The 20,477-nt window shown below is 44.8% G+C and overlaps 1 protein-coding gene across 1 annotated transcript in view; it reads left to right on the top strand.

The window, feature by feature from the left end:
* Positions 1-20,477, top strand: part of LOC149451888 (NACHT, LRR and PYD domains-containing protein 3-like) — a 103,368-nt gene that overhangs the window by 48,175 nt on the left and 34,716 nt on the right. The window contains exon 6 of the mRNA XM_089690040.1: positions 731-910. Coding sequence (XP_089546166.1) covers positions 731-910 — 180 coding nt within the window. The remainder of the gene's footprint in view (positions 1-730; positions 911-20,477) is intronic.

The following is a 20,477-nucleotide window of genomic DNA, read 5'->3' as shown; positions in this document are numbered from 1 at the left end:
TGAAAGGATGATAGCGGGGGTCTTGTTATTATCAGGACACATATAGAGGGTTCCCCTAAACCTGTATGGGGGGAGATGAGTGGGGGAGGGGAATGATGACTGCAATCCCTCCCATCTCACTTCATAGCCCCCAGTATTGGGATATTATGTCCCATCAATAGATTCTATGACCTCCCCAGTGTGTCTGCACCTCGTAGAGGTTGTCCAGTGTTCAGCAGTGGTGCCGACTGACCTATCACCCTCCTCCTGCCGGGTCAGGTGTGAACTGCCAGTCATTCATTGGTGGACAGGAATGGGTGTGTCCAGCCAATGGAGATCTGGGGGAGGGAAATGATTCCAGGGGTGTGACATCATCACCCCAACTTTGGAGGGACCAATTGTCTGCAGAAGTGGGCGGAGATGGGAATGTCTGGACTGCATTGTATATGGTAACCAAAGTGGTGTTCCAGGATTTCCCAGAATGTGTTGATGAATGGAACCTCTTGTGTAGGTAGTCCGGAGATCCTGTATATACAGTACATATATATATATATCAGGGACATCGAACGTTATGTCTAGAGTGTGACTTCAAAGATCGGTCATAGCCACCAATGACATCAGGACCAGCATGAGAGTGTAGAGCCGGAGGGAAGGCAGCCATGTGGGAGGGAAATGTTGGGTGTTACATTGTTGTCGTGTTGTCAGAGGTCATACATTCCTGGTGGTAATTATTGTCTCATCGTTGGTTTAGGTTTCATATATGTATTATTTCCAGTAAAGATTGTCCGGGAGAGGACAGAGCAGAAGAAGATGAAGTGTCCTCCTCCTCAGAAGAAGAAAAATATGAATTGTCCATCTATAGGGAACATAAAATGTATCCTGCTGATCTTTCCTTTCTGATGAACCCGGAGAGTAACATTCAGACATTACGGTAAGTGAGATCTGTGATCCTGCAGTGATCGGGAAATGTGACGTCTTGTGATTGTTCCCGTCTTTCGGTGTTTCCTGATATCTCTGGGTGTCCTCCATCCTCACCGATGTAGAATCTTCCATCACCTTCCTCTTCTCATGTCTTCTCCTCTCTGAGGGAATCTTTCTCTCTGTGATCTCATCCATGGGATTTGGGGTTCTCCTTGAAGTAGACCTGTGAGCAGGCTTTGTACATATGGAATGAACATCCCTATCCATACCAAGCAGGAAATAGGATCCAATACAAACCCTTAGGGCTCGTTCTCACGTGTGATTCTGAAGGAGGAAGCAATGCTCACTAACACTCCTCTGGCATGATGACGTCTTTTCATTGTGTTTATGAATGCTGGATAAATAAATAACACTCACTATTGCCGTGTCGTCGCTCTCACTATGGCCGCATCATCGCTCTCACTATTGCTCTCCTGCCCCCTGGAGGACAGACCTCCCAGTCTGAGGATAGTCCCGGCTTGGTGACTTGTTCCCAGATCAGTGTTCTTTGTCGGGGTCACAATATCTGGGGATACTCGGGTCATTAATGGTTTCTGATAAATAGCATGTAATATATACTCACATAGAACCACAATATATGGCTTCTAGAATGCACAGAGCGCCCGGCCATCCTCCTCTCCTTCATAATGACAGTATAGCAGCAGCTCTCCTCGTGTATCCGACAGGCGTGATGACGTCTCCACCTTAGAGGTTACGTCCTATGCTGGGCTTCATCGTGTCTGTTTGTGCTGAAACACATGTTGTTTGTTTGAAAAGTGTAAATATTACCACTTTAGGTTTAGAGAGTCTCACTTCTAGTGCTGCACAGCTATCTTTACATCTATCCTGTAAGGAAGGTGTCACTGCACATCACCAATCATAACTAGCCAACCACAAGGTAGGTTTTTTGCAAGTGCATAGGTTGCTAAAGTTTGGGTGGTCTCACTCATCATGCTGCAAAATTACTCACTTTGAAGATATCTTGTTTATATTGTTTTTATAACATTGTAATATTCCTGTATATTTGTGTTGTGCACACATTGATTGTTTAACCGCTCCACCTCCAGAAGCTTTTACCCCCTTCCTGATCAGGACATAGTTTGCTATTCATCACTGTGCTACTTCACCTGGTAATTCCACGGTCATGTAACGCTGTACCCAAATGAAATTTATATCATTTTTTCAGACAAATAGAGCTTTCTTTTGGTGGTATTTCATCTCCACTGGGTTTTTTTTTGTGATCTAGATTATAAAATCTTAAAATAAAAAAAAAACAATATTTTCTACTTTCTGTTATATAAAAAAAAAATCAAATAAACTAAAATTTGTCATAAATTTTGTCCAAAATATATTCTGTTACATGACTTTGATACAATAAATCCCAGTAATTGTATATTAATTGGTTTGTGTGAAAGTTATAGCGTCTACAGACTGTGGTATACATACTGGAATTTACGCAGCTTTTACTTACTGACTGCCCATCACATTTCTTGAGGCACTAAAATGCCGGGCAGTACAACCCCCCAAATGACCCCTTTTCAGAAAGTAGACACCCCAAGATATTTGCTGAGAGGCATGTTGAGTCCATGGAAGATATCATTTTTTCCACAAGTTTTTGGAAAATTACAATTGTTCTCCTTTTTACACAAAGTTGTCACTTAAATGATATATTAAGAATATTATATTACTAGATGAGAATAGTGCTGCGCTGCCCCTAGTGACCAAAAAAGAAACTAATAATAAATAAACACCCCCCTGAGCATCAAACTCAATGTGTAAATGAATAAATCTGTGAAATAAATCAGTCAATAGTAAATAAGAAAAGTGTCTGAGCCACTAAATCTAAATATATGAAATGTGTTGCCTTCACAGGCTAATTGAATTAAAGTTACTTATATGGGACATGTAGTGTACCACGGCCATCTAGTGGCAAACATGTATGGCAGTTCTCCTCTGGATATGTAAGCTCTCAGACAGGAAGTGACTCTTGGTTTAGGAAGCTCGTCAGCCATTTTAGACTTCTATTCACTGGGGATGCAGTGTGCTTGCTTCTCTCCCAAGGGGCTTGAGACATCATCAAAAGGTGAAAAGGTGTAGCGCAACAAGCCTGGAGATAGGAGTCACTGCACAGGCAGTGAAAAGGTGAAGCGCAACAAGCCTGGAGATAGGAGTCACTTCACAGACAGAATGAGTCTAAGATCAGGAAGACAGTATAAGGCTGAAGATCAGCCACCCGGGACACATCAAGGCAGGGAGAGCATGCCAAGTGTCCAGCAAGATGATGCACGCTCACACTCGTCTAGATCAGCAAGGTCCAGTCAGATTTCATCAGCAAGTGCCCTTTTAGCCAGAGCTCGCGCCAAAGCAGAGGCAGCTCGTGTTCAGCTAGAATTCGCTGAGAAAGAGGCCACCGTTATGAAAGAAAGGGCTGAGAAAGAGGCCACCATTATAAAAGAAAAATTAGAACAAGAAGCAAAGTTGCATATTCTTCAGCGGCAGTGTGCAGCCGCTGCAGCAGAGGCCGCAGCTTATGCCGAAATGGAACGGTATGGAAGTGGGTCTATCCACGAAGGCCCATATGTGCCTGAGAAACCCCTCTCCTCAGTAGAACGCACAAGGGAGTATGTCCAAGAACATTCAAGCAGCAATGCAACAAAACAGTTCCCCAATCCAGAGTCAGCTGAATCTAAACCAAGACCAGCAGAATCCCTGAGTGTACAAAAACAAACCAATCCAGAGTCAGCTGAATCTAAACCAAGACCAGCAGAACCCCTGAGCGTACGAAAACAAACCGATGAGGCCAGCAGTACCAGAGCGATTAAAAATGAATCCTTAGTACAGCAATCCAAACACCAGAGTACACAAGATGTCACTAAATATCTTATCCGTAAAGAAATGGTTAATTCGGGCTTTCTCAAGTTTGATGACTGCCCTGAGAATTACTGGGCATGGAAGTCTTCTGTTCTGTATGCAGTCAAAGACTTAGGCTTATCAGCAGCCGAGATGCTGGACCTGATGATAAAATGGCTTGGGACGGAGTCAGCAGAACATGCAAGAAGGATGCGCAGGGTACATATATTTAACCCTCCAGCAGGACTTGATATGGCCTGGCAAAGGCTAGAGGAAAGATATGGATCACCAGAGGCAATTGAAGGTGCTCTAATGAAAAGACTTGAGTCTTTCCCCAAGCTAAACAGCAAAGACAACTTGAAACTGCAAGAGCTGGGTGATATTCTTTGGGAAGTCCAGTGTGCCAAAGAAGAAGGCTATTTAAGAGGACTTGCACATTTAGATACCGCCAGCGGTACTAAGCCAATAGTGGAGAAACTACCTCACAACCTGCAAGAAAAATGGGTGAGTGTTGGAGCCAAATACAAAGAAGAATATGATGTCCCCTTCCCCCCTTTCTTTGTGTTTTCTAGATTTGTACAGCAGCAAGCAAGGATCCGGTGTGATCCCAGCTTTTCCTTCATCACCAGCAGTCAACTGCCAAAGGCAGAAAAGCCACTTCGATCCTACAATAGGACTTCAGTGATCGCCCACAAGACAACGGTTCCCTCTGAGGACCCAGGCTGTCCAAGCAGCTACAAGGTAAACACCTTTGAAGGTCCTGACAGACTTTGCCCACTTCATAAAAAGCCCCATCCTCTAAACAAGTGCAAAGGGTTCAAAAGTAAACCCATCAAGGAAAGGATAGCCTTTCTTAGACAAAACGGCATCTGCTTCAAGTGTTGTGGATCCACTAAGCATCTAGCAAAAGACTGCAAAATACAAGCGGATTGCTCAGAATGTGGCAGTAACAGACACATCACAGCTTTACACCCTGATACATTGCATCAACCACTAGAGGTCGCTGAAGAGCAGAAAGATGAGGGCAGGGAGCAAAAGGATAATTCAGCACCCCCAGTAATGTCCAAATGCACTGAAATCTGTGGCGACAGTACAAGTCCACGCTCATGTGCCAAGATCTGCCTAGCAACAGTGTACCCCACAGGGAAAAAGGAGAAGGCAGTTAAGATGTATGTAGTTCTGGATGAACAGAGTAACAGGTCACTGGCAAGGTCAGACTTTTTCAATGCCTTCAACATTACATCAAGTGCTATCCCATACACCCTAAAGACATGTGCAGGAATGATAGAAACTTCAGGAAGAAGAGCTACTGACTTTACTATTGAGTCTCTTGACAAGAGAGTCCATCTCTCACTTCCCATTTTGATAGAGTGTGATTTGATACCGGATGATAAAACAGAGATCCCTTCACCAGAAGTAGCCCGTCATCATCCTCATCTCAATTCAATATCTCACCTTATTCCAGCTATCCAGACAGATGCCTCTATTCTTCTACTTCTTGGGAGAGACATTCTACAAGTACATAAGGTACGCCAACAAATTAATGGGCCCTTTAATGCCCCCTATGCCCAAAGACTTGACCTAGGGTGGGTCATAGTAGGAGAAGTTTGTCTAGGAGCAGTACATCGGCCTGACAGTGTCAATACGTCAAAGACATCTGTGCTACTGAATGGACGCACATCCCTTCTAAGTCCATGCCAAAACAGCTTTGTTGTGAAAGAAACCCTTAACATCCCAAAACCATACTGTGACTTTCCTTCTATAGAGACATTAGTAGTGGCATGGAGTCTGACACTTTAGGGAACTCAGTATTCCAGAGAACAAAAGATGACGACAAACAAGCAATGTCTATAGATGATCGAGCTTTTCTCCATATCATGGATAAAGAGACTTTCCGAGATGAAAACAACAATTGGGTAGCTCCCTTACCCTTTCGCACACCAAGGTGTTACTTACCCAGTAACAGAGAGCAGGCTTTGAAGCGCCTGAACACACTATGTAAAACCTTACAAAGAAAGCCTGAAGTGAAAAAAAGACTTTACAGAATTCATCAAAAGGATGCTTGATAATAATCATGCTGAAGTAGCACCGTCACTGGATGAAGGTAAAGAACACTGGTATCTGCCAATGTTTGGCGTTTACCATCCCCACAAGCCAGACCAAATAAGAGTTGTGTTCGATTCCAGTGCTCAACATGGAGGTGTTTCATTGAATGATGTACTACTGAGTGGCCCAGATCTAAATAACACACTTCTGGGTGTCCTCTTACCCTTCAGGAAAGAGCCTATCGCTTTCACAGGTGATGTGCAACAGATGTTTTATTGTTTCCTAGTGAGAGAGGACCATCGTGACTACCTGCGTTTCCTGTGGTACAAGGATAACGACGTAGCTAAAGAGGTGACAGAGTACAGAATGAGAGTACATGTTTTTGGTAACAGCCCGTCTCCTGCTGTTGCCATATACTGCATGCGCAAAGCTGCCCACAAAGGTGCAGAATGTTATGGTCAAGATGCCAAACACTTTGTGATGAGACATTTCTATGTAGACGATGGACTTGCTTCAGCTAACACACCTGAAGGAGCAGTCGACATTCTCAACAAAGCAAAACAGATGCTGGCGGAGTCTAATCTGCGACTACATAAGATTGCCTCTAACAGCAAACAAGTCATGGAAGCTTTCACCGCAGAAGATAGAGCTAAAGATCTCAAAGACCTGTGCCTGGGAACAGACACCCTTCCTTCACAGAAGAGTTTAGGCCTAAGCTGGGATCTACATAAAGACTGCTTTGTGTTTCAGGTTTCTTTAGCAGAAAAGCCATTCACAAGAAGAGGGATCCTATCCACTGTGAACAGTCTTTATGATCCTCTCGGGTTTGTAGCACCAGTCACCATAAAAGGTAAGGCCTTAGTTTGTGAACTGTCAAGTGGAGAAAGTGAGTGGGATGCCTTACTTCCACAAGGGAGACTCCATGAGTGGGTCCAATGGACAGAGTCTTTACAAGCTTTACAATGTCTTCAAATATCCAGATGTTATGTTCCTGTTTCATTGTCACAGGCCTGCAAGAGAGAACTATACATCTTTTCAGATGCCTCCGTTATAGCAATAGGTGCAGTCGCTTACTTGAAGGTAATCGATGCAGGAAATTTCTGTCATGTTGGATTCGTAATGGGAAAATCCAAACTGAGCCCTAGGCCGGCACATACAATTCCACGCCTAGAGTTATGTGCAGCTGTACTAGCGGTTGAACTGAATGAGCTAGTGAGAGACGAGATAGACCTGAGCCTAGATGCTGTGAAATTCTTTACAGACAGTAAAACAGTTTTAGGCTATATCTGCAACACTACAAAGAGATTCTTCTTGTATGTCTCCAATCGGGTGAATAGGATCAGACAAACAACCTGTCCAGAGCAGTGGTTCTACGTACCCTCAGAACAAAATCCTGCAGATTATGCTACCAGGCCTACACAGATAGCTTGCCTTCAGAACTCTATATGGTTCTCCGGTCCACCTTTTCTGTATCAGACAGCTGTAGATACTCCTGATGACAACAATATTTATCCTTTAGTGGATCCTGAAGCTGATCCTGAAATTAGGTCAGAAGTAGTAAACTTCAGTGCTAAAGCCTTTGACACCAGACTACGGCCGCATTGTATCGAAAGATTTTCCAACTGGAAGAGACTAAGCAGGGTTATAGCAAAATTAATTCATGTTGCCAAAAGCTTCCAAAAGAAAACTAATGATGATCAACCCGGAAGCTGGGGAGTTTTCCATGAAAGAGTCAGTTTAGAAGAACTTTCACAGGCCAAAACAGTTATAATTTCTTCTGTACAACACGCATGTTTCAGACAAGAATATGACTGTATTGAACAACAAAGGACACTTCCAAAACAAAGCCGTCTTACAAAACTGAGTCCCTTTGTAGATCAAGATGGACTATTGAGAGTAGGTGGCCGTTTATCCCTTGCCACGCTGCCAGATGAGGAGAAGCATCCTGTCATCATTCCTCATGATCATCACATTGCTACATTGATCGTAAGATATTATCACAACCAGATAGTTCACCAAGGGCGCCACATAACAGAAGGTGCAATCAGAGCTGCAGGTTTCTGGATTCTTGGTGGAAAACGTTTAGTGTCTGCAATCATTCACAAATGTGTCATGTGCCGTAAGCTCAGAGGGAGATTGGAAAGCCAAAAGATGGCAGAGTTGCCTAAAGATAGAGTCAATCCTGAACCTCCCTTCACTAGTGTGGGTGTTGATGTGTTTGGCCCCTGGGCAGTTGTAACACGACGAACTAGAGGAGGCAGTGCTGACAGCAAACGCTGGGCTGTTCTTTTCACATGTCTTTCTACAAGAGCAGTGCATATAGAATTGGTTGAGTCCATGTCAGCACCCAGTTTCATCAATGCTCTAAGAAGATTCTTTTCTGTTCATGGTCCAGCTAAGTTGATTCGCTCTGATAGAGGTACTAATTTTGTAGGAGCATGCAAAGAGCTGCATATATGCTCAAATGATGCAGAACTTCTAGACTATCTTCAAGACAAAGGATGCACATGGATCTTTAACACTCCACACTCATCTCACATGGGAGGTGCTTGGGAGAGATTAATAGGTGTAGCTAGGCGCAGTTTAGATGCAATGTTACTCCAAGCTAAACCTACTCGTTTGACTCATGAGACTTTGAGTACTTTCATGGCAGAAGTTATGGCTATCATTAATGCAAGACCTTTGGTACCACTATCTACAGATCCTGATAATCCTACAGTTCTTATGCCTGCCATGCTCTTGACCCAAAAGGTAGACTCTTTATCGGCCCCTTATGGAGACTTTAGTACAACAGAACTTCATGTAAAGCAATGGAAACAAGTCCAATGCCTGGCTGATATGTTTTGGAAGAGATGGAGGAGAGAATACCTGTGTACCTTACAAAGTCGCAAGAAATGGACTGAGACCAGTCCCAACGTCAAAGATGGAAATGTTGTTTTATTGAAAGATTGTCAAGAAAGCAGAAACAACTGGCCTGTGGGAATTGTCACAAATACATTGCCAAGTAAAGATGGTAATTAGAGATGAGCGAATCGAACCAGGCGAACCGGAATTCGATACGAATTTCAGGAAAAATTTGATTCGCGGCGAATCCGAATATTTGCCTACTTCGGGTGCGCGAATCGGATTTTTCCCGATCAGCCGGCAAAAGTGTCCCTGCAGAGAGCTCCGCTATTTCTGACATTTCTCTGACAGTTCCTTCACATGTACAGCGGTTGAAACATTGTATCTATTAGTTTCCATTTAGGATACAGATGTTTTTATTCGGAAACAGATGTTTCAACCGCTGTACATGTGAAGGAGCTGTCAGAGAACTGTCAGAAATAGAGGAACTCTGCAGATACACTTTTTGCCGGTTTGGAATTCTTATTTTCATCCTACTTCTTCTTCATCCTCATCCTCATCCTCAGAAGAAGAAGAGGATGAGGATGAGGATGAAGAAGAAGAAGAAGTAGGATGAAAATAAGAATAATTCCAAACCGGCAAAAAGTGTATCTGCAGAGCTCCTCTAAGTGTATCTGCAGAATAGAGGAGCTCTGCAGATACACTTTTTGCCGGCTTGGAATTATTCTTATTTTCATCCTACTTCTTCTTCCTCTTCATCCTCATCCTCATCTTCTTCTTCTTCTGAGGATGAGGATGAAGAAGAAGAAGAAGTAGGATGAAAATAAGAATAATTCCAAGCCGGCAAAAAGTGTATCTGCAGAGCTCCTCTAAGTGTATCTGCAGAATGTCATTTATGGAAACAAATAGATACAATGTTTCAACCGCTGTATGGAGTGAATGTCCCAGAACTGTCAGAAATAGACAGAAACTGTCACAGAACTGTCCTTCTTCTCATCCTTCTCCTTCTTCTCATCCTTCTCCTTCTTCTCATCCTTCTCCTTCTTCTCATCCTTCTTCTCATCCTTCTCCTTCTTCTCATCCTTCTCCTTCTCCTTCTTCTCATCCTTCTCCTTCTTCTCATCCTTCTTCTCATCCTTCTCCTTCTTCTCATCCTTCTTCTCATCCTTCTCCTTCTTCTCATCCTTCTTCTCATCCTTCTCCTTCTTCTCATCCTTCTCCTTCTTCTCATCCTTCTTCTCATCCTTCTTCTCATCCTTCTCCTTCTTCTCATCCTTCTCCTTCTTCTCATCCTTCTCCTTCTCCTTCTTCTCATCCTTCTCCTTCTTCTCATCCTTCTCCTTCTCCTTCTTCTCATCCTTCTCCTTCTCCTTCTTCTCAACCTTCTCCTTCTCCTTCTTCTCATCCTTCTCCTTCTCCTTCTTCTCATCCTTCTCCTTCTCCTTCTTCTCAACCTTCTCCTTCTCCTTCTTCTCATCCTTCTCCTTCTCCTTCTTCTCATCCTTCTCCTTCTTCTCATCCTTCTCCTTCTTCTCATCCTTCTCCTTCTTCTCATCCTTCTCCTTCTTCTCATCCTTCTTCTCATCCTTCTTCTCATCCTTCTCCTTCTTCTCATCCTTCTCCTTCTTCTCATCCTTCTTCTCATCCTTCTCCTTCTTCTCATCCTTCTCCTTCTCCTTCTTCTCATCCTTCTCCTTCTTCTCATCCTTCTCCTTCTCCTTCTTCTCATCCTTCTCCTTCTTCTCATCCTTCTCCTTCTCCATCTTCTCATCCTTCTCCTTCTCCTTCTTCTCATCCTTCTCCTTCTCCTTCTCATCCTTCTCCTTCTTCTCATCCTTCTCCTTCTTCTCATCCTTCTCCTTCTTCTCATCCTTCTCCTTCTTCTCATCCTTCTCCTTCTCCTTCTTCTCATCCTTCTCCTTCTCCTTCTCATCCTTCTCCTTCTTCTCATCCTTCTCCTTCTCCTTCTCCTTCCTCATCTCCAAGGGCATTTAAATTAAAGGTACAGTGTTCTGCACTAATTTAAAGGCTCTCTGAAGCCTAGAAACCCTTTTTATAAGTTAACTTCGTAGCGAATAAATTCGCATCGAATCAAATTTCTTCCTGAAATTCGCCGAATCAGCCGAATCGAATTTTTGAATAATTCGCTCATCTCTAATGGTAATGTCAGAAAGGTTGAAGTCAAAGTGACAAAACAAGGGACTGCTAAAGTGTATACTAGACCAGTTTCAGATGTCATTGTTCTCCTTTGAATAGCATTTCTGTTGTGTAGCTGGCACAATACATAGCAGAGAGCTCCTCACTGATAGCATTCAGGCGAGACATTCGCCATTGAGTTAAATTCCATCCTGTGGATTACAATTGGGGTTGGAGATAGTTTGGCCTTGGGCGGCTACTCCAATCCGAAGATGGGTTTATGGACTAAACTATTTCTTCATGTGGGCCATAAGCTTGAAGTACCATAGCTAAAAGACCCTGATATGTTGTGGACTCATGTTTTAGTTTATGTTACCAATCTAGGCCGGAATGTATTTTCTTATGTGTTTTCCCTGTACAGTAGATATGCATGGGCAGTGATATAATATATTATATCAGGCAGGGAGTGTGTTGCCTTCACAGGCTAATTGAATTAAAGTTACTTATATGGGACATGTAGTGTACCACGGCCATCTAGTGGCAAACATGTATGGCAGTTCTCCTCTGGATATGTAAGCTCTCAGACAGGAAATGACTCTTGGTTTAGGAAGCTCGTCAGCCATTTTAGACTTCTATTCACTGGGGATGCAGTGTGCTTGCTTCTCTCCCAAGGGGCTTGAGACATCATCACCTGTAAGTGCCTTTCTTCTGTGTCATCTGTCATGTATGTTACACTAGTTATTCTATGTATACTGATATGCTGTTATTGTATTGTGTTTCAGTTTCACCTATAAAATAAAGTTGGATTCTTTGGTAGACAACACAAGCAGTGGGCTTCTGTTTGCTGGAGATTCTGACAAGGGTTTAGCTGTCCGTTTAGAGCCACACATAGTCAGTGTTTTGAGAACGGAACATGAAACATATCAAAAATAAACCATATTCAAGTAGCAATAAATGCCTGGCCAACCTACAATAAACACCCGGCTGAGCTGAAGAACATAGTGTAAGAACCAACAAGAACAGTAATAAATACGTGAAATGTATATCAGGAATAAAACACGATTACGATATCAGTAAACACCCAGTCGAGCTATAATAAATGCACGGCTGAGCTATAATAAACAAGGAAGTGTTGGCCACGAAGTGGAGGAATAAGAGAGATGTCTACATCCTGTTCACCATCCACAATGACACCTCGGTGGAAATTCATGGAAGACGCACTCCCATCCAATAACCTGAATGCATCCACGATTATAGTCGGTTCATGGGGGGGGATTTAAATGATCAGATTCTACAGCCCTATTTTTCAGCAAGAAAGTCCCTCTACTGGTATAAAAAAGCTGCAGTTTATTTTTTCCATTTGGCCATTTGCAATGCGTTTTGTCATCTATGAAAACTCAACGGAAAGACCCACCACCTTCCTCAAATATATAGAAGAAATGATCACTGCCCTGATCTACCAGCAAGGATCCCCCCAGAAAACATTCACTCTGATTGTGTGAGCAGACTTCACCAGCAACATTTACCAGAAAACATTCCACCCGCAGAATCAGGAAGAAGAAAGTTGGGTATGCAACAGAAGAGGAGTTAGGAGACCCCAGTGTTCATTGTCCCCAATGTCCCTCCCAACCGGGCCTATACATCAGAGACTGCTTCCAACATTATCACACGTCACTAAAATATTAGTTCCCCTTATTTTTACCACCCTGCCATTTCTCAGTTTGTAAAATCCATGCTGATCATTTGTCTACAGCCTTGATGGACCATGCCTTTGCCTTCCACGTTGACTGACCCTGGCCTGGTTACCGACTATGCCTCTGCCTGCCGTCTGGATTGTTTCTAAATCACGTTTCTGCCTTCCACCTGCACTGACCTCGGCCTGTTAATCCACCATGTTTTTTGCCTGCCGCTTGAACTGATCTCTTGCCATGCTACTGTAGTAATGGGTGCAAGATAACACCAGGGTCTCACATATGTGAGGGGCTTCAGAGTAGAGAGAACCAGTTTTTGGTTGTCACCGGTGATAGGACTGATGTCTGTCTGTAGCCAACCTATCCTCGCTCCTCTTTAGCACCGGATCCGGGGAGATAAAGCCATTGACACAGAAGTGTTGTAAGCCGTATTTCTGAAGTTTAATCCGATGTGTTAGGGGTAATATACAGAAACAAAATAGACGTCTCTTAGTCAAGATAACCAATAAAGCATTACACTCTTATCAGTATAGTTACGTGAAAACAGAAACTACAGAAGCTGAGGGGCCCCATATAAGATATTTCCCTTTACACAGAAATGAGAGCAAATTCCTGAGAAACAAAACCTAAGCTGTTCCATATCTAACATGGAGGCATTATATAGAATGGATGCCAGTTTAACCACTTGCTGAATGACGGCTTCACTGCGGCTGGCCAGTTATGGGAATGTGTCATATGACATCCTCCCAGAACACGCCCTCCCGCGCGCCCCCGGCAATCTTTTACCAATCACAGCGGCCTTTTACCATGTGATCAGCCGTGTCCAATGACACAGCAGATCACCCGCAAATACAGCTGCCAGTTATCGACTGCACTTTCCTCACACTTTCAAAGCATGAGGAAAGTACTGCCGATAACCAGCAATTGTCAGAGGGGGGATCGGCACCAATCATCAGGGCACTGATGATCAGTGCCCTGATGATTGGTGCCCAGCAGTGCCACCCACCTGTGCCCATCAATGATCACCAGTGCCCTTCAGTGCTGTCCAGCAGTGCCGCCAGTCAGTGCCATCAGTCAGTGTCACCCATTAGTGCCCATCAGTGCCAGCTCAACAGTGCCACTTATCAGTGCTGCCTATCAGTGCAGCCTCATCAACGCACATCAGTGAGGGAGAAAAATTAACTGTTTGCAAAATTTTATAATAGAAACAAAGGAAAACCTTTTTTTTTCAAATGTTTTGCTTTTTTTTCTTTATAGCGCAAACCCCCCCCCCCCCCCCAGTGGCGAGTAAATACCACCAAAAGAAAGCTCTATTTGTGTGAAAAAAGATAGAAATTTCATATGGGTACAATGTTGCATGACCGCACAATTGTCATTCAAAGTGCGACAGTGCTGAAAGCTGAAAATTGGGCTGGGCAGAAAGGGGGTATAAGTGCCCGGTAAGGAAGGGGTTAAAGATACATCTCCTTACAACCGGGATTTGTACTTCCAGGATCAGGGTCTGTTAGTCCTGAAGCTTCGAAGTGATTGGGTAGGATAAAGCCTCTACCCCTGTGGCCGGGTCTTACCTGACAGAGGCCTTAAGCCTGATGTTCCCTCCTGCTGCCTGGACCAATACTGTGCTGACCATATCTCTGCCTGCTGCCTGTATGGACCCAGGACTTTTTATGGACCATGTTTCTGCCTGCTACCTGAACCAGTACTTTGGCTGTGCTGACCATATCTCTGCCTGCTGCCTGTAATGACCCAGGACTTTTTTGGACTATGCTCCTACCTGCTGCCTGGACACCAAGTCCCAAACTATGTTGCCACTTCTTCCCATGTAGTCTGGGCATCTGGGGGACTCCACGTGACTATCTTTTCCCTCATAAATCTGGAAATGACATGTATAGCCTGTTGCCATATCGCAGGTCTTCATTTTTTTTCCAAAAAAGTTTATTGAAAAAAATACAGATTGACACAAGAAAATGTGCAAGTGAAGTGTACATAAGACATGTGGCAATGCATATATCAAACAAAAGAAAATGAAGTCCAATGCAAGAATGATCAATGTGGATGAACTAGACCATGACAGGGTTGTGCCTGTAATATTCAGGTATTCTTATCAAACAGCTGAAATAAAGAGGTGCCGGGCCTCCTATAGTGATGTCTCGAAGTGTGGATCTGTAGAGGAAAGGAGGATATATATGACGTCTAAGCAGAAGTCAATGCTACAGGTCTGAGATGTTGGAGGTATCTGAGTGTGAATGTGGGAGTAAATTGTTGTGGGAACCGCTAATGGAGAGAGGGAGATGATGCTGTCAGTATACCTAATGTTCTTCTGAATGATTATCTAAAACTTGTACAAGTATATGAGAGGAGAAGAAGAGGAGAAAAGAGAAAAGCGAGAAAGAAGGAAAGAGAGCGAGAAAGAGAAAAAAAAAAAGAAAGGGGAAGGGGGAGGGGAGGGAAGCGCATGGGAAGGTTAAAGTAAGGGAAGGAGTGACTACCAAAATTGTTTTATCATGAATGCGGACAATAGCGGATGCGTTTGGAGTTTAAACTGTCATCAGTGTCAAGTGATTGTGGGTTGAACACGGGGGGAGTATGATGACCGCCAACGGGTCAGATGTAACTGAGTAACACCATCAGGAAGTCTAAGTCAATTCAGACAGATTGGTCCATGAGGGATCGATATGCAGGGGTAGTCAGAAAGTGGGTCCAACAGGCCCATATGTGGGAGAATTTTGTAGGGGTGTCGAGTGCAGTCGCAATCAGTTCTTCCATGTCCGCCATTTTACCCACTTGGATAAGCCAATCACGTATGGAGGGGAGGGCGTGTGGAGCCCCATAGAACAGGAATACAGAGTCTGGCTGCGTTGACCATATGCATGGCTAAGGATTTGAAGTACTGTCCCCTGGGAAGGGAAGAGTGGTGGAGGAGGAATTGAGCCTGAGAGAGAGCTAATGGTAAGGTAGTTACGGACACCACTAGCCTATGGACCTCTTGCCAAAATGGTTGAAGAACCAGGCAAGACCACCAGCTGTGGAGAAATGACCCATCTGAAGTCCCGCATTTTCAACAACTGTTGGGAAAGGAGGGTTTGAAACAATGAATTCTCCAGGGGGTTCGGTACCATCTAGAGGCTATTTTGTAGCCGTTTTCCTGTATCGAGACATTGAGGGAACATTTATGAGAGTACTTAAATACCAGGTCCCAGTCTGAGTCCGATAGGTTAGCTTCATGATCTCTATTCCAGGCCCGACATGAGGGAAGGGAGTTATACTAGGAGGGGGGAGATCAGATGTTTTCGTGGTTCAGCCTTCGCGCATATAGATTCAAAAGGAGTAAGAGAACGGATCCAGTTATGAGGGGGTTTATGTTTAAGCAGATAGTGTCTTATCTGGAAATATGCCTAGAAAGGGAATTCGCGAATACCCAGGCTTTCAAGCAGTTCTCGGAGTGTTTTCACTTTGCCTTTGTGGAGAAAATGTTTCACTAAGATCTGTTTATGTGGCCATTGTTTAAATAAAAAGTCTTTGTGCATTCCGGGGGGGACGTCAGGGTTGAGGCGGATGGAGGTTAGGGGGTTGGGTGTTTCAGAGATGGATGCAGATTTACAAGCCGAGCGGAAAATTTTTAAAGTAGGCCCCACCAAAGGGTGAGTGAGAAGAACATGAGGCGTGTGCTCCGGTAGAAGCCAAGGGATCGAAGCCAGGGGTAAGGGTGAGCATGCATTTTCTATGAGAGTATAAAAAATACAGTGAGCGCTCCAATGGTCAGCAGCTGAACATTCAAGGAAAACAAATAAAAGTCCCAAATATATATATAAAGAAAATGCAGCGCTGTGTGATGTTACTATATTGTGGGCAGATATAAATAATAAATGAAACCAAAGCAAATGAATAAATGAATAAATAAATCAATAAATAAATCACAGTCCAGTAATGGTGCTCGCTGATTCCCAGTGCAAAAGTTAGAAATGCGCACTAACCAGAAACGTATTAATAATACGCATGTGTATATGATATCATGGAGATTCCCCTCTCTTTTCTGGTCTGGTAATGGGCAGGATCTGAAGATAGTAGAGATGAAATGCCCTCGTGTGGCGAAATGGAGGTCCAGCAGGTCACAGAAATCCTTACAGAAGTGTGTGAAGTAGAAAATTCCTCCTCTCAAAGGCTGGTGCAGGGATCAATCTGGGTCTGCTGAAGCTGAAAAGGCTCATCGCAGAAGACACAGGAAAGAACCCATAGTGTAGTAGGTTGATGAAAATGATTTTATTCAAGAAAAACAGGAGTGCTCAGAAAAAAACTCACAATGGTGCCAGGTTTAATCAAATGACTGACCCTTTAAAATTAAAGATGACTGCCGGGCCTCCACGTGGCACCGGCGGCATAGTGTCAATGGCGTCCTGGGCTCCACCTGACGCGTTTTGTGCGCACGCACTTCTTCAGAGGTAGAGCTGAGGGGATGGAGTGGGATGTAACGTTCAGAGGGTGAAGACCAGGATGATGGGAATGGGTGCAACATGAGTGGGAGGCTACCAGTCAGGGAGCATTGCTACACTTTGTATATAAGAAGTGCTAGGGCGCATATAGGACGAATGCGTTAGAAAGGACAGCCTATGCTAAGGTGAAATCAAGACTGGTAAGGGACTCATCACTAAGAGTAGAGTGGTGAAGGGCCCTTTCAAATATTACAGGCAAACCGTATCACGAGGCAGAAGTATAACGAGTCAACAATAGCAATACAGGTGAAATCATGACAGAAACAGGCAAAATACTAATAAGCCCCCGGTCAACAAACAGCAACCGTCTAAGCTCCTTAGGATCAAAACCAGTCATTTTACCTAAGAATATAAAAAGGGCTAAATAATATACATAAAGAAAAAAAAAAAAAAACACAAATGTAGTATCTGAAGCCCTCAGTGTAGCAGAGGGGATGAGCATTACCTCTCTCAGATTGGCATAATAGAGGGGACGAGGAGGCGGAGGGAGAATGCATATGGGGGTGGTCGAAGGCACAAGAACCCTCAGGTTAACCTCGTCAGCCAGGTTAGGAAGTAGAGACGGGCCAGAGAGAGACATGACTCCAGTCAGGATGGTCTAGCAAGTGGCGGGGAGAGGTGATGCTCATCCACAAAGCTAAACTCTGTATACAGTAATAGCTGCTACAATCCCCTAAAAGGCTGCTACCTGTCCCAGCATTCAGTATCCTTGTCCCCTCAAACTACCCCCCAGGAGAGATATGGGGCCTCTGTCACATTCCCACATAGAGTATACTTTACGAATTAGGCAGAGGTCTCTTCCGAAGGATCAAGATGGGCCGAGCATTCCGAAGCATGCAGGGGGTGAGCAGTATACTTCTGAACAGTCTCATGCGAGCAGCAGGACGTCTTCAGAGATGTGAGGGCGAAGTTCAGGTATTGCAAGGAAGACAAGGCTCAAGGATGGTGATCGTCCAGGATGCGTTCGGATGGTAAGAGGATATAGGAGGCTGGGAAAAGGTACGGATCGAGAACCAACTGGAGTCAGAGGACCTGCTTTGGGATGCGGAGTACTTGGTGATGGTAACCGAGGTGGAGCCATGAAACTGTTCCCCATCATGGGAGGTTGAGCCGATTGGAGTGTGGTCAATGCTCGTCAGGCAGGGAAGAAGTGTAGAGGCCCGATAATTGCATACAGGTCAAAGACTGTAGGTGAATCCCATGGAGCATTGGCTACAATCTTGGCGGGTAAGTAGTATGTGCAGCAAAGAATAAGTCCAACGAGCATTGATCAGTGAGTGCGTGAATATCTGGAACTCTCGGGGCAAAATGGTGAGAAAATGTGCAAAACAGTGGCAGAACGTAGTCACTCGGCAAAGTGTGCACCGGAAAGTCAGTATTGAGTGAGGATCATAGACTATTAGATTTTGTGCCGTGGCTTCCTGTGCGCCGGAGAGGCCGTCGGGCTGAAGGTGGCTGTTGAGCCCCCTGTGGGGATCTCGGAGGAGTCGATGGAGACATCCGACCCCTACGATGAGATTGACCGTGCCAATCCATAGCGCTGTCCTCAGATCCCAAATCCTGAGCTGGTGGCAATCTCATGGAGCTGTACCAATCAGGCAGGTCGATCAGTGGGATGTCCATGGAGGTACAGAAAGATGGCAATTCTTCAGGGGTTTGCAAGTTGTAGGAACATCCGTTAGCTTGTACAGGGAGGCAGAAGGGAAACCTCCATCTGTAAGGAATGTTACGTGATCGGAGTGTATCCAAAAGGGGGCATAACCGTTGTCGTAGGGTAATGCTGGAGAAGTCCTGAAATAGTTGTATTTCTGCTCCCCCATATAAAAGATGCCTTCTGTCTCTAGCACATCTGAGGATATCCTCTTTGAGTGGAAAACTTACAAGGCAGCAAACAATATCCCTGGGTGGGTCTGCGTCTCCCCTCCTTGGGCGGATCGCTCTGTGCACACATTCTATGTCAATTGGGGTTGCTGGCGGTCGACCAAGGAGATCATTAAATATGGTCATTACCGCTTTGGGAATATCGGTAGTTTCCACTGATTCTGGGAGACCATGGATTCTAATGTCATGTCTGCAGCCACAGTTGTCTAAATCCTCAATATGCCTGTAAAATTCCCTGATAGTAGAAGCGTGTATCGCTGATTTTTGCTATATATATCAAGTATGGCGGACCCGTTTTGCCTGGAGGCGGATTCCACCTGATCCAATCGTGAACCCATTGCCCGTATATCCTCACGCAAATCACCAAAAATCGTGAAGCCATTGCCCGTATATCCTCACGCAAATCACCAAGAGCGGCAGTGAGTGTAGCAGTCAGGGTGGCCTTGATGTCCGTGGCCACAGCCTGAAGATCCCTTAAGGACAGGGACTGGAAGGCAGAAGGGATGTCATTCTGGGGCATTGTATCCGGAGCAGCGTGCATGGCAGAGCAGGAGGAATTAGCCATGTCAGCGGCTCTAGAGGGAGGAGGGAGGGAGATGCAGAGGGAGGAGGAGATAGCTGAGGCCCCTCTCTTTGCTGCTGGGAGAGGAAGAGCTCCTGTATATGTCTCCCCTGCACACCCTGGCCCCGTGGGGATCGTGATCTGGCACCGGATGATGTCTGGTCCGTCTTCCCCATTGTGAGACAGCCCTCTCTCATCCAGCTCCTCTGCGTGGCGGAGAAGAGGGTTCCGGCCGGGGGGAGCTCTCAAGCTAAGCGGCCATCTTCCAGCCGCGGCAGACCACGCCCCCCCTCATAGGTCTTCTACATATTGACCCCAGATCTGGCACTCTTGTTGGGGAGATTCTGTTTGAATGCAAGGAGGCCAGAAAAATTAATGAGGGACTCATCTAGGCAGAAGTTTTGTTGGGGAGTATAGACATCATAAGGTGATTTACGAGGGAATACAATCAATTTCTGTCTGTTTGTAGCCCAACCTGTCCTCGTTTATCTCTTACCACCAGATCCGGGGAAATAAAGCTCTCCACACAGAAGTGTAAAAGAAGTATTTCTAAAGGTTTAATACAAAGCAAGAGAAGATATACAGAAACACAACAGGTGTTTCTAAATCAGGATAACCAATGAAACATTCTACTCTTCTCAGTTGTCACGTACCTGATGAGAGACTGAATTTACGAGGTCGGCCTCACTTGTGTCGCTAATCCTGAGCCCGCTGAGGTTGGAACAGAGGGCGTCTAAGGACCAGGGGAACAAGAGCGCCAGAGTTTCGCTTGCGGCTCTTGCAGATGCTGACCTTGACAAGCAGGATATCCTCTGATTTGGGTACTGTGGAGATAGACCAGGCAGGTACAGTGGATTGCCAGATGCACAGCAGAGCCAGGTATGTAGCCAGGACACAGAACTGGAACTGAGTCGTAGGATAGCCAGGGTTATAACAATCGGGCAGCACGGTACGGGATCAGGAGGAAATGCCAGAGTCAGGAACAGAGCCAAAGTCAGGAACAGGGGGGGCAGGAGAGTACTCAGAGTTGGGTCAGGA

The sequence above is a fragment of the Staurois parvus genome, unplaced genomic scaffold (assembly GCF_062004578.1).
Source record: "Staurois parvus isolate SC_StPar_1 unplaced genomic scaffold, SC_StPar_1.0 ptg000512l, whole genome shotgun sequence".
Classification (NCBI taxonomy): domain Eukaryota; kingdom Metazoa; phylum Chordata; class Amphibia; order Anura; family Ranidae; genus Staurois; species Staurois parvus.
The sequence above is the reverse complement of the archived record's forward strand: the minus strand, read 5'-3'. Positions and strand labels throughout refer to the sequence as shown.